Raw genomic sequence first — 15,179 nt, forward strand, 5'->3', positions numbered from 1 at the left:
TCACTGACTGGGCCCCGCTGTCCTGATCGTTAACATTTATCATGAGATGGTGAGGCAGTGTCCGCCCAGGGGACACGCGGCACATGGTCCTTAGGGTAATTAAGTTTCGGAAACCTGGGTAAAGCAGACTAAAGAGATGTCATGTTGAGTGATTCCTTATAACCTTCAACATGCCCATGGGTATTTAAACCTCTGCTGGGGGAGAGATGCCCTAAACTTGACCTCAGGTCCCCACTCCCCCCTTTGTTTCAAGAGTGCCACGTGGTTTTCCTCCGTGCCACACGTGTGCCCTAGAGCACGCCGTGACAGAGCACAAGGCTGGGTCACCCAGTCCAGGGATCCTGCCTCTGCTTTTCCCCCTTGGTGCTTAGGGGCTCCTTGTGAACGATTCTGTGGCCGCGGGACAGGTTTCCAGCCCGAGTTTTTAAGGGGTTGTTCATTCATAATATTCTTAGTTTTAGTTTAAAAATATCGATCTGCACAAATATGCATTTTAAAAAAGTGATACCTGAACGTAATTTTAGAGTAACCCTCTAAAAGCAGAGCTTGGCTAGAGCAAGATTCAGTAATCACTGACATCTTACCCTAAAAGCTGTGGAAGGAAAAGAAAAATCACGTGAGTGTTTTTAAAGCTTAACTTACTGTGGCACAGAAGAAATGCCCGTCTCAGTGGTACCGGCCCGCAGAGTCGCTTGAATACCAGGCAGTCTTGAGTCGATTCTCCAGTCTGTTTCCGCGGCAGCAGGCGGGCAGCGTGCATGGTAGGCCCCCCGGGCCTGCGCGGGCTGTGCAGCCACTGACAGGAGCAGATGAGGAATTCGCTGGCTGATTTATTCAGCCAGCTCTTCTGAGTGCCTGAGCATCGGGTGAATATGCTCTCGGCCGCGCCCTGGCGTTGCGTGTTAGGAGGAAAATACACAGAAGCATTTAACGGAAGTGTGAAAATGGAAGGACTGAGAGCGGGCTGTCTGTGAGGCAAGCCTCGCCGTGGCTGTCAGGTTCATCAGGCGCGTCATCTCATCCTGTACGCCCAGACTACGTTTTCAAGATTACATTTTTGCCTAGTTCAAGAAAAGAGAAAAAAGCTCAAAATAGTCAAAATACTTGTAATGCATGAGCTAACGGGTAAAAGGAATAAAATGGCTTTTTATGAGTTATTTCCGGGCAACTAAATCCTTTTACAACAATTATTATGAAAGAGTCTTTCTGTATATTTCAGTTACTTCTGAATCCGTACGGGTGGCTTGTGGAAGCAGTGCTCTGGGCTCTAGCTGGTCCCGTCCCACGACGTTCATGTCTGCAAGAACCTAGGGTCTAGCCGTCTGTGATCCCGTGCGACACAGGCCGAGCTCCCTTACCTGCAGCCATGCTCCTCCCCTTTGTGTTAGAGATTTTCTTTTTGTTTTAACACTGGTGGCAGTTATCCTTCCTGCTTCCCACAGTGAAAAATCCTGACCATAGAAATAAAATTTTACAAAATTTCCCAGTCACTCACAGAGCTGTAGGGTAAAAGAGCCTTCCTCCTAAGATGGGGAAAGAGGTGAAGTGGTAAGCACACAAAACTCCGTAGTGAGTCTGTGTCATTTCCAGCCACAGCAGCTAGACCTCTGTTTCTAGTAAGGCGCTCATTGTGACGGCTGCATTACAACAAGCAGTTTGGGTACTGCTGCAGCTGCTGTCCAGTAACGAGCACTGTGCCGTGTTTCCTCCTGTAGGAAAAGGAAGAACTGATTGAAGAGTGGCAGCCGGAACCTCTTGTCCCTCCTGTCTCGAAAGACCATCCTGCTCTCAACTACAACATCGTTTCAGGGTAAATTGGTTTGCTGTTCAGGGACTTGTGTTTGGTTTCCTGTAGGTAAACTCGCCCAAGTGGTTTATATAGTGTTCCTTTTTAAACTGAAATAAGACTTTTAGCAATTTCTGGAGATCAGAAATGAACTGCTTTAGTTCCTAGTTTAAAACTTTCTTTTAGATACGGTGTGGGCATTTTTAGCAGTCTCCAATTTGGGTATTACAGTTTGTCCCTTTTTTCTTTAGAAAAAATCCATTTTTCAAAGTAACACACACATATAATATTTCAATGGATGAGACAGTTAAAATGGAAAGCAGCATTCGTGCTTTTTACCCCCCTGGTTTGTTTCTGATTTTGGGTCTGTTGTAGGTTACCTTCATACCTGGCTATTAGTGGTAGGCTTACACAGCTATTTCTTGATTGACTAATGGTAGACAATGCCTGTTGACTCTCCGAGTATGAAGTATGAGACTTCAGCTCATTTATGCTACCTCCCTCTTGGCTTCCAATGTTTGATCTGTTTTTATTTTTAGCTCCTCTACTTAAGTATGCAGAAAATATCCCATATGTATCCACCACCCAGAAGTAATGGTGTTAACATTTTGGTATCTTTACTTCAAATCTATTTTTTTAAAAAGAAATGGAGCATTACAAATACAGCCGACCCTTGAACGTCATGGGGGTTAGGGGCGCTGACACGCAGTGCAGTCGAAAACCTGCATGTAACTTATAATGGGTCCTCCAGACACACGGTTCCTCCAGGTGTGCGGTTCTGCGTCCACGGATCCAGCCACCTGTGGATCATGCAGTACTGCAGCATCGCTACTGAAAACTGTGTGTGTGAGTGGACCTGCGCAGTTCAAACCCGTGCTCAGGGTCAGCTGTGCAGATAAAGAATCCCCTTCCATCTGTCACTTACTCTTGCCTCCGAGACGAGAGAGCCACTGTCTTGAAGTCGGTGGATGCTTTCCCTTTACTCATGTTTGCACTTCTGCCACATATGCCTGTTGCCATGAAAGTACTTAGTATTCTGTTTAAAAGTGTGAAGCAACATGTTCTTACTTCCAGTCTGATCAGAGAGAGGCTTGTATTGTTCACTTGTGTGAATTTCTTTGGTCTTATGAAAGTTTTAGTTGTTCTGAAATCAAACTTACCGATCATTAACGTTAAGGGAATGAAATCTTTCTTACCACAAAGATCTGATTTGCCTGTTTTCCATATGACAATCAGTTGTCCCAACATGTATTAGTTGTATAGTCCTTTTTTTACCTACTGATGGGAAATTTCCCTTCTTTTGTATATCAAGGTCCCTTATTAAATAGGGTCTATGTCTGGCTTTATTTTTATTCTTTCTGTGTATTTGTTTCTGCTTGTGCCGGAACCTCACTTACACCACATCTTAACAGTAGGGCTTGGGGGGAGGATGTAACTCATGTGGCAGAGTGCATGCCCAGCATGTGGGAAGGAGGTCCTGGGCTCAATCCCCACTACCTCCGTTTAGAAAAAAATAAAAAAATAGACCTAATTACCTCCCCCCACCAAATCAATCAATCAATCAATAACTGACAGAAAGGATAAATAATAAAAGTAAATTTTAAAAATAATAGGGCTTGACTAGAGTGAGTCCTTCACCTCCTTGTTCTTCAAGATTGTTGACACTATTCTTGACTCTTCACTGTGAGTTTAAGGTTAGCTGATCAGACTTGACCAAAAAGCGGGCTTGGGTCTGTGATTAGGAACACATTACATTTATGGATGAATTTGGAGGGAGCTGGCGTACTGCTGATACAGAATCTCATGACCATGTGCCTTGTGTGTCATTTGTACGTTTAGACCTTTTATGTCCCTCAGTAAAGTTACATAACTTTCTTCATAAAGACTTTACTTATCGTTTTTTTTTTTCTAGTTTTTATTTTGAAATCATATAGAGTTCACATGCAAAGAGATTCCACGTACCCTTCATCCATTTCCCCCAATGGTAACATCTTGCTTAACTGTAATACAACACCACAGTCAGGAAATTGAAATTGCATAAATTTTAATAGATTCATCTCTAGGTACCGGAGAGTTTTCATTTCTATCACAAGGAGCATCATTTTCTTCTTGTTGCTGTGTTACTGCACTGGCTAAGATACCTCCCACGCAGCACTGAATAGGAGTGGTAACAAGGGCCTCTGTGTCCTGTTCCTGATGGCTTTTAAGGGATTACTTGTATGGTGTTACAAGCCTTCCTTTCTCTTCCTAGTTTGCTAAGAGAAGTTTTTGTTTTAAAGTCAGAGTGTTAAATTTTGTTAATTTTTTTAATCTATTCAGGTGATCATGACTTTTCTCTAATCAGTTGCTATATTAAATTGCACTGATTGATTTTTTTAAATTGATTACTCATATACATACATTTTAATGAGGAAAAACTGCAAGCCACCATGCCATTTGTCCTCACTCCAGATTCCCACTCTCTGGACTTAGAGAAAGATGGGAGATTTACTCTTGGGAAAGGCTAAATGTAAACTGAAAGTCCTAAGGATAAATGAGGGGACGAGTGCCATTCTGGAAACAGCGTTCAGGTATCAGCCTCGTAGGGAATAATGGGACGCTGATGCTGCGTCCTCCAGGTCAGCTCTCAGAAAGCTGGAAACCAAGTCTGTACCTCATACACACCCCCCTGGAGGACTCCTCTTTGGTGAAACTCAAAGTCAAGAGAAGGAACACAAAATACCGAGTTTAGGGTCTCCACAAATGAACAAACAAGTCCATGTCTGATTATCATAGAGTGAAACCCACCGTCAGTCCAGAAGCTGAGCCCATTTACACTGTGCTTACAATGAGCATCTCAGGGCCTTGTTCTTAAATGAGTAGACAACCTCATGGTTACGGCTGATTGATTTGCAACAGAGTAGCAAGACAATGCAATAGGAAAAGAATAATGCTTTGAAGAAATTGTGGTGGGACAGGTGGATGTACACATGTGAGAGAATGCTAATGGGGCCTGACCCCTCCAGCAAGTGTAAAAATTTATCTCAAAATGAATCACGGACTTAAATATAAGAGCAAAAGCTATAAATTCTTAGTTTAGAAGAAAGAAAACAAAAGAGTAAATCTTCATAGTCTTGGATTAGGCAAAGAGTTTTAGGTATAACATAAAAGCATAAGCAACTAGAAAAATGGATAAACTCCTCTCCATTAAAATTTAAAACATTTGTGCTTCTAAATACACTACCAGGCAAATGATTTTTAAAAACCACAAAATGGGAGAAGATATTTTCAAGTCATCTATTTGGTAAGAGGCCTGCACCTAAAATATAAAAAAGAATGTATAAAAAGAATTCTTAGGACTCACTGATAACCTCTATTTAAGCATGAATATTTGGTTAATTTTTACACATTGCTAGATTGGTTTTGCTAATGTTTGGTATTTTTAGCATCAATATTGAAAAATGAGTTTAGACATTTACTTTCTTTTCCCTTAACTGTGCTGGCCCAGCTTTGGTATCAGATGTTAGTCTCACACTTTTTCTTGGCAACAGTGTGTATTTGCTGTGTTGTTTGTTCTGCCGAGCATAGATTTTTAATCAAGAATTTAATGTCCTCTGTGAGGTTTTAAAGCTGTTTGCATTCCGTTCTTGGGTGAGTTTTGGTTACTGTCATTTACTAATTGTTCATTTCTTCTTATGTTTTCAAGTGCATCGGCATGAAATCGTTCATAGGATTCTCCTGGGCAGTTACGTGTAAAATATATACGTAGAACTTCATATACAGATGTTGACAGCAGCATATCTGTGGGATTTGTGTGTCCATTGTGGGCACTGCTTATTTGTGTCTCCTTTCTCACTCAGATTTGCCAGAGGTTTGTCTTCTGGTTTAGTTGAGTCTCTGTTTTATTTTCTTCATTTTGGGCCTTCCTTGCAGACACAAGGGGTTAACCCTCTGCTCAGTGCCACTGTCATCAGCACCCATGCAAGGCGGTGTTGTCGCTTGCTTATTCCTTATTTCCTCCACCCCCAGCGCCCGCATCAGTGCTCCTCCCCAGTGAGCCATCCCACTGTAACACTTGTGTTACGCTTTCTATTATTGTTTTGTTATTAAAATCATACATTTTATTATTTTTCTTATTTATGTACCCTTGAAACCATATAATCTTAATGTTTTATAAATTTTTTAATTTTGTGCTCTAGACTTCATTCTCATTTTTTTTTCAAGCTTTTTTACTCAGCACTTAGTTTTTCAACTAATACTTGAGTGCCTGCTGTGTTTGAGGACCACATCAGAGTCAGCTCTCTTGGGGCAAGCGGACCGGGACTGAGATAAACGTAGCGTTAGTTCGTGTTCGGCGGTCTGATGGCATGTCAAGCAGGGTGGACAGAGAGGGGGCACTGCTGGGTGCGCTTCCCGGTCATGTCTTCTGGCCGCTGTGTATCATCGCCTTGTGGCGACCACCATGGCTTCCTTAGCCATGTCCTTGCGATGCACAGCTAAGCTGTCCCCACTCCTCGCTGCCACAGAGACCTGGTGCTTACTGCCCTCTTGTGGACTTGTTTGAGTCTCTCTGGGGATGTGGAACCGGGAACTGGGCACTGATACATGCCTGTCTCATCTACCTGGGGGCCTCTTCTACGTGGGGACCCCTGAGTGAGCAGGGCGGGGTTCCAGTTTCCCACAGCCGTGTTTGGCAGTAACGTTGTTCTATTTTGCACTTCTCTGATTGTTGGAGCCTTCAAGTGTCATCTCTTCTGCTTATTATTATATTAGCTGCTGGCGTCCTGAGAATGCCTGTTCACATCTTTTACTTCTTTTTCTCCTTGATTCCTAGCCTGTCTTTTGATTAGCATGAGTTCCATATGCTGTGTAGGCGTTCGTCCTCAGTCACGTTTTGAGTAGTACCCTTGTTACAGTGACCCTAAGGAACACTTTTCTTTTTTCCTATTTTAAAATCTCTGAGATGGGTATGACTCTTAGAGCTGCTGAGTGTCCCTGTCATCTGGGGGTGGGTGGGGAAGGTGTCGTTACCTGTGTCCCCGTGAACTTGGTCATGGCTGTGCTCACTGCCAGCACCTCAGCTGAGTTAGTTAAGTCAGTCCCCTGATGGTCGGAGAAAGGGCCCGACACCTCTGAACAGGTGAACAGTGGCTGCTCGACTGAGGCTGTGAACATGCCTTTGTCAAACTCATGCTGCCTTTGGATACCATCAGCTTACTTTCTAGAAACATGTGATTCAACTGGGGAAAGATGAACCTAGGAGTTTGGTTCAGTAGTAGAGTTCCAGCATCAGACTTAGAGAATGGGTGATGCTGACTTGTCCGGTAATCGCAGAGATGACCGCGGAGCATCCTCCCAAGCAGTGCCAGGGTACACTCCTGTTAGCAGGGAGCATGCATCCCCCGTGATACCCATGACGGAGCACAGAACAGACAGCCAGAGCTCAGGTAAAGAGGTTACGAATGTCTTGCCTGATTTGTCTTGCTTATTTTTCTTTCATAAGTACAAAAGTAGGAGGACGGAAATCTGCCAGGATGCCTTTTCAGGAAATATAAACCGAAATCTAGATGATAAGAAAACATCCTTACATTTTACTTGGCAGTGGTTTTTTTTTCCTTACTGGTAGATAAAATACAGTTGATGCCATCTTTGATTCATGACATACAGTAAATCTGTTTATCGCCCGTCTGTTAATTTCATCTTTGGTATCTTCATTGAACCAAAATTCTTCACTTTGACTCAGTCAGGTTCATCCTTTCTGGCCTCATGGTTGTATGCTTGGGCACTAGACTTGTTTCAGAGATCATTTCCTACTCTGAGGTCCCAAAGGTGCTTCTAAATTTTCTTGTGTTATTTCCAAAATATTTTTTAGGTTTTTTAATATATCTGGAATTCACCCTTGTACATGGTTATTCAACTTTATTTTTCTCCATAGAAAAAGACCTATGTGTAACTTCACAGTATGTGAGGGCAGCTGCTGTCATTGGCCAGGTGTTAATATATAGACTTACCTCATTTCATTATACTTGGCTTTGCTGCACTCCAGTAGAGCTGCACTTTTTATAAATGGAAGGTTTGTGGCAACCCTGTGTTACCTCACTATGGTTAGCATTTGTTCACAATGAAGTGGTTTTTAAAAATTAGAAACAAAAAAATTTCGAGTTTCATTGAGATATAGCGCTGTGTAAGTTTAAGGTGTACAGCTTAATGGTTTGGCTTACCGTGAAATGATTACCACATTAAGTTCAGTGAACATCCATCGCCTCACGTAGATACAAAATCAAAGGAATAGAAAAAAAAATGTTTTCCCTTGTGATGAAAACGCTTAGGATTTGCTCTCTTAACAATTTTCGTATATGACTTACAGCAGTGTTAACTATATTATGTTGTACTTTACATCCCTAGTACTTACTTATCTTATAACTGGAAGTTTGCACCTTTTGACCACCTTCATCTGGTTCCCGCTCCTCCCACCCCGCCTCTGGTGGCCGCAGGTCTGGTCTCTTCTATGAGTTTGTTTATTTGTTTCTTTTTGAAGTATAATTGACTTAAAACACTGTGTTCATTCTTGCTACACACCATGGTGACTTTCAAAATGGTTACCACATTTCAAATGATCACCACAATGAGTCTAGTTGCCATCTGTCAGCATGCAAAGATATTACATAATTGTTTCTGTACATTTCATACCCATGATTTATTTATTTTGTAATTGAAAGTTTGTACCTCTTAATTTCCCTCACCCATTTCTCTCCTACCCTACTCCCCTTCCTCTGGCAACTACCTGTTTATATCTATGACTTTGTTTCTGTTTTGTTATGTTTGTTCATTTGTTTTGTTTTTCAGATTACACATTTAAGTGAAATCATACATATTTTTCCTTCTCTGTCTGACTTATTCCATTCAGCATAATACTCTCTGGGTCTATTCATGTTGTCACAAATGGCAAGATTTTATTTTTCATGGCTGAGTCATCAGAAGTCATCAAGAAGACCCTGGAATTTTGTGGTGGTTTTTATTAAATGTGTATTGTTGTTGGCTTCTGAAAATTTCGAAGATGTTGTTAAATAACTGTTCAAATGAAGATATGACTGGAAATGGCATTCTGTTCTAGGAAAAGTCAGGGTGGGAAAGTGCAGCAGGGGAGCCTCTCTTCCCTTCTGTGCTCATTTTCTTTTCTGGGTCTGTGTGCTTTCTTCACTTAACAGTTAAGATGTTTTTATTGAAAGGAGCACCTTTCTTCATCCCTTAGCTGGTTTGGTGGTTAAATTGTTTGTATTGGAACAGATGATGGGAGTTGATGTCCAAGACTCCTACAGCTGGAAAGGATGTTTACACTCTGATGTTTCAGTATCCCAGCTATTCAGAGGACTAGACAGCCCAGAGAGGTTAAGTGATTTCCTCATGATCACACAGCTAATTTCAGTCCTAAAACTAGAAAACGCGTGTCCTGATTCCCAGTGTATTCCATTGTGTATATACATCTATACCATATCTTCTCTATCCATACATCTATCAGTGGGTACTCAGGTGCTTCCATATCTTGGCTGTTGTAAATAATGCTGAAATGCCATAGGGTTGCAAATGTATTTTCTAATTAGTGTTTTTGTGCTGTTTGGATAAATACTGTGGAGTAGAATTGCTAGATGGTATGGTAGTTCTATTTTTAACTTTTTAAGGAATCTCCATACTGTTTTCCATAGTTGCTGCACTAGTTTACATTCCCACAAACAGTTCATGAGAGTTCCCTTTTCTCCACATCCTTGCCAGCGTGTGTTATTTGTGGTCTTTTTCATGGCAGCCATTCTGACGAGTATGAGGTGATAGAGATCTTGTGGTTTTGCTTTGCGTTTCACTGATGACGGTTTCAGGTCTTATGTTTAAGTCTTTAATCCACTTTGAGTTTACATTTGTATATGGTGTGAGAAGGTAATAGTTTGATTCTTTTGCATATAGTCGTCCAGTTTTCCCAACACTGCTTATTGAAGAGGCTGTCTTTTCCCCGTTGTATATTCTTGTCCCCTTTGTCATAGATTTTTTTAACATTTTTTATTGATTTATAATCATTTTACAATGTTGTGTCAAATTCCAGTGTAGAGCACAATATTTCAGTTATACATGAACATATATATATTCATTGTCACATTTTTTTCTCTGTGAGCTACCATAAGATCTTGTATATATTTCCCTGTGCTATACAGTATAGTCTTGTTTATCTATTCTACAATTTTGAAATCCCAGTCTATCTCTTCCCACCCCCCGCCCCCTTGGCAACCACAAGTTTGTATCCTATGTCTGTGAATCTGTTTCTGTTTTGTATTTATGCTTTTTTTTTTTGTTTTTTTGGTTTTTTTAGAGCCCACATATGAGCGATCTCATATGGTATTTTTCTTTCTCTTTCTGGCTTCCCTTTGTCATAGATTAATTGCTCACATAAGCCTGGGTTCTTTTCTAGGTTCTTTATTCTGTACCATGGATCTGTATGTCTGTTTCTGTGACAGTACCGTATTGCTTTCGTTGCTGTAGCTTTGTGGTGTAGTTGAAATCAGGGAGTGTGATCCTCCAGTTTTGTTCTTCTTTCTCAAGATTGTTTTGGCTATTTAGGATCCATACAAATTTTAGAATTATTTTTTTCTAGTTCTGTGAAAAATGTCATTGATAAGTCGATAAGGATTGCCTTGACTCTGTAGATTGCCACCCCAATATACCATTTTCTAATTGTACTCCTTAAAATTTAAGAGGGGTGAGAAACCAGTATGCAAATAGAGTAGAATGACAACCCTTGTGTGTCCTGTCCACGTCCGGGACAGCGTGATAACGTGTGTCCTGTAACACAAGTGACTCTAAAGTGTACCACTCTTGTCTTTTCCCCCAGCCCTCCGAGCCACAACATTGTGGTGAACGGAAAAGAATGCGTCAACTTTGCCTCATTCAATTTTCTTGGATTGCTGGATAACCCTAGGGTCAAGGTAGGGAGCACACATGTGCAAAAGTGGGCAGATAGCATGGCTGTCTGAAGAAACTGGACGGAAAATAAGACACAAACGCAGAGCGTCAGAGAGGGCTCTGTGGGTGTCTGTCATTACTCTTCTCTGACAGAGCTATGACTGAGCTTCCAGCAGAGGAGTCAGAGTGTCTCATGGGGCGCGGTGCTGGGTGGCAGCCAGAGGACTGAAGGAGCCAGACTGGGGAACAGGGAGACGCGTCCGGGGGACTGACTCTTCTCCTGGGGTTGTGGGCCAGTGAACATTTTCTGAGGAAAGACTTACGCTCACAAATGCCAAAACCTATGAATGTGTTGAGTTAACCAGGTTTTGACGATCAGGCTGATAAACCTTTTTCACATTTTAAGTCATAACACTGAAGTCTCACCTCCCTCTTTTCTTTACATCCTGTCAGAATTGTCTGAGTTCTAAGAAAGGAAAAAAAGCTGGAGACCGGGGAGCTATGTGGATTCAAGAATAGGAAATGGCAGTTTTGAACTCTGAAAGATAAAGTATTAGAATTTAATTGTAATGCTTTTACGTATTTTTTTTTCCGCACAGGCGGCAGCTTTGGCATCTCTAAAGAAGTACGGTGTGGGGACCTGTGGCCCCAGAGGATTCTATGGCACGTTCGGTACGTTTCCTGTCATGCTTCTCAGACTTCCGCTTGCAAGAATTAAGATACAGTTTGATTGCAAAACTCCTTGGGAAAGGTGTCCTTGATGAATTGTGGTCTTCAGCTGGTGAGCTTGGACCACTGGTGGGGGATGCTTGGGTCTGGGGCTGACTGTCCCTTGCGGAGAAGAGCCGTCGGTACAGAAGGTGCGCCGTCTCGGCAGGCGAAGCCTGAGCTGTTGCTGCACTTGCCCCAGGAGGCAGAGGTGTGAGGAGACAGTCTGTGCCTGCCACGCATGACATTGTTAGGGGACGCATCCAGTAGCGAGCGGCTCTGCTCTTTTATTTATTTTTGGGGGGGGGATAATTAGGTTTATTTGTGTATTATTTTCATGGAGGTACTGGGGGTTGAACCCAGGACCTTGTGCGTGTTGAGCATGTGCTCTGCCACGGAGCTGTACCCTCCCTAGCTCTGCTCGTTACAGTTGTTCAGGAACCCGGATCTTCCGTCTCGTTGCTCTGGTGCCGAGGGCACTGTCGCTGTCCGCGGCTGAAGTCAGGCGATGAGTATGAGGGAGCAGGAGGGCAGGGCAGCGGTACCCAGTTTGGTGGGCAGGCGGTGTCGCACATCGGTCTGCCCTCGCTCCACTGGTGAGAACGTACCCCAGGTCACGCCTCTCTGCAGATGGACTGGGAAACTGCTCTGGCTGGGCAGCCACCACGTGCCGGGAGGAAGGCGAAAACCGACGGGCGGGGCGGGTGGTGATAGACTGTGTGGCCCTTTGCTTTCTGGAATGAAGATGAAGGATCACTGATTTCCTTATGTGTGAGTGACCCGGGGATGGGCTGACTGCAGAGAAGGATGAGGGTGTGACTTTCAAGCACTATGAACTCCCTAAATCAGAGTCATCAAGAAGACCCTGGAATTTTGTGGTGGTTTTTATTAAATGTGTATTGTTGTTGGCTTCTGAAAATTTCGAAGATGTTGTTAAATAACTGTTCAAATGAAGATATGACTGGAAATGGCATTCTGTTCTAGGAAAAGTCAGGGTGGGAAAGTGCAGCAGGGGAGCCTCTCTTCCCTTCTGTGCTCATTTTCTTTTCTGGGTCTGTGTGCTTTCTTCACTTAACAGTTAAGATGTTTTTATTGAAAGGAGCACCTTTCTTCATCCCTTAGCTGGTTTGGTGGTTAAATTGTTTGTATTGGAACAGATGATGGGAGTTGATGTCCAAGACTCCTACAGCTGGAAAGGATGTTTACACTCTGATGTTTCAGTATCCCAGCTATTCAGAGGACTAGACAGCCCAGAGAGGTTAAGTGATTTCCTCATGATCACACAGCTAATTTCAGTCCTAAAACTAGAAAACACGTGTCCTGATTCCCAGTCTTAATGGCAAGACCAAAGACTTGAAGAAGAGCTCAGGTCGGAGTCTCCTTTTTCCCTCTAGCCTAGTGCAAACATGAGTTGCTTGCCTGCTTTTTATTGGTAGGCTATTATTTCCTTGATAAGAACTGGAAAACTAGAGAAGGCTTTTTTTTTTTTTTTTTACAGAGTTGTTTGTTGTAATCTGATCAAGGTTTTTTTCTATGATCTGCTTGCTGGGGTAAAGACATTGCTTTCTTAAAAGCCTCTTTCTAGTAGATTTTATTTGCATGTGTGACCTTAGCTCTTGCTGGGGAGTTAATCAGAGAAGACAGGTAAGAGATGTATTGCTAAATCAAGCAGTTGGGGGGAAAATGTTTCAAATCTTCAAGACCCGTTTTCCCACAGCTACGGAAAGGTGCTGTCATAGCCCAGTCAGCCTCCGTTTGGATCACCTGAAATTTAATGTGCATAATAGGATATTATGTGCTTTCAAACTTGAGGGTCTTTAATGGTTTTTAAATCAATTTTTTAATTGAAATATAGTTGACATACAAAACTGCATTGGTTTCAGGCGTGCTATATAGTGATTTAACATTTGCATGCATTATGAAATACTCACCATGATGAGTCTAGTAACCGCCAGTCCCTAAAGTTATTGCTCTATTATTGGCCATGTTCCTTATGCTTATATTACATTCCAATTGCTTATTTTTATAACTGGAGGTTTGTACATCTTCTCTTCACCTAATTTGCTAGCACCCCTCGTCCCTTTGCCCCCCTGGCAACCACCCAGGTTCTCTATGAGTTTATTCTCATTTTGTTTATTTTGTTTGTTTGTTTTTAGAGTCCACATATAAGTGAGATCATATAACATTTGCCTTTCTCTGTCTGATTTATTTCACTTACTATAAAGCCCTCTAGATCCATGCTAAATTAATTTTCTTGATTGAATAATTCAGTCCATGTAAAGTTTACACAGATGAAGAGTGAACTCTCCTCCCCGCGGCCATCCCACCCCCCAGAAAAGACAGCTACTATTGTAGTTTCTTGTTAATTCTTCCAGAGACTTTCTGCAGCATGTGCGAACCACTCCCATACATTTTCCCCCCAAGTTTTGTAAAAATGGTAGCAGACCACATACATGTTCTGTACCTTGCTGTTCAGATTTGTTTTAAATTTAAATTGGATTTGATCTTTCAGGTGTCAGAATGGGCCACCAGAAGCAGTGTAATGAACACAGTTATGTATCAGCTCCTCTGTAAACCGCTTTATTGGTCACTGTGTCATCCTTACCCTAATGTAGTTGAAGGTTCGAAGAGACTGGTATGTGGACAAAGGCAAAGGGTAGTTTGCAGCGCGATAGTTTTGTAGTGAGACCCCACACCTGCAACATGACGTAATGCGCAGCGTTTTCCGAGTACTGTCATTCTTACAAACCTGTTTCCTTCCTTCTCAGCAGTTGCCCGTGCTTATTTGCCATCTTTCTTCCTTTTTTTATATGTATATGATACTTTTTTTTTTTTTACTTCTTGGTTTTCCAGCAGGATATTTTCTGTTTTTCCTTATTCTGGAATTAAACTTAAATAATTGTAGTTATATCAAATTACCTTGAAATTTCAGCGTTACGTAAGCTCAGGGAAGCTACTTGAGGTCAGCTAAGGCTGTATTTTAAATCTCTAAAATACCCTCAACCACTAAATTATTCTAAATATTTAGGCTGCATTTGCCCTTTGCGCTGAGCAGAAGGGAAGACCCCTTTCCTCTCATCTGAAGTTGCTATGTATTCATGAGGCTGGGGTCTCGTTCCCTGGACCACCAAAAGTTTCCTTTTAATTTTATCTTTTTTTCACCCCTGAAAGTATCACTCGGGCATCTATTTTCAATGATGAAAATAATCCCTTCTTTTAGCGTTTTTCTCAACTTTTCAAATAACAAATGAAAGTCACTTACTGTAAAAGTAAATTTCCTTATTAAAACATTCTCTTTTTACTGTTTCACAGTTAACATATTAGATGATTAATACAGAAAAGGGAAACTGATGGTTGAATTAAAATCCGTCTAGTTTCTTGGACTGAATGTTCCGCCTCCGAAAGACCCGGCGATTTCTTACAGGCTTGTAAGGAGTAGGTAGATCAGAAGTTTTCCCACCTTCTCATCGTCTTATTGTTTCAATGTGTGTTTGAGAACCAGTCAGGTGGTTTTATTGGGTCATGAAGCCTTCCTCTCCTCTGAGGCTGATGGGGTCCCAGTGCACTTTGGTGGTTTCTCTTGGTGACCTGCTCTGATTGTTTGTTTTGTTTGTGCCGCATTCAGATCTCACTTACCTGCGGTTTATCCCGCGTGCCTGGGATCTGCTTTGCGGGCATAGCGCCAGGGAATGGCCTTTGCACATTTTGGTAAGAGTCACATAAGATACTCCGTGTGGAAACATTCAGCACTGTATTTATG

General features: G+C 42.1%; 1 protein-coding gene across 1 annotated transcript in view; it reads left to right on the forward strand.

The window, feature by feature from the left end:
- The window catches only part of SPTLC1 (serine palmitoyltransferase long chain base subunit 1), a 47,121-nt gene that overhangs the window by 3,659 nt on the left and 28,283 nt on the right, over window positions 1–15,179 (forward strand). Inside the window, exons 3-5 of the mRNA XM_010950524.3 lie at window positions 1,716–1,810; window positions 10,641–10,734; window positions 11,311–11,383. Of these exons, the coding sequence (XP_010948826.2) occupies window positions 1,716–1,810; window positions 10,641–10,734; window positions 11,311–11,383 (262 nt within the window). The remainder of the gene's footprint in view (window positions 1–1,715; window positions 1,811–10,640; window positions 10,735–11,310; window positions 11,384–15,179) is intronic.

The sequence above is a fragment of the Camelus bactrianus genome, chromosome 31 (genome assembly GCF_048773025.1).
Source record: "Camelus bactrianus isolate YW-2024 breed Bactrian camel chromosome 31, ASM4877302v1, whole genome shotgun sequence".
Taxonomy (NCBI): Eukaryota; Metazoa; Chordata; class Mammalia; order Artiodactyla; family Camelidae; genus Camelus; species Camelus bactrianus.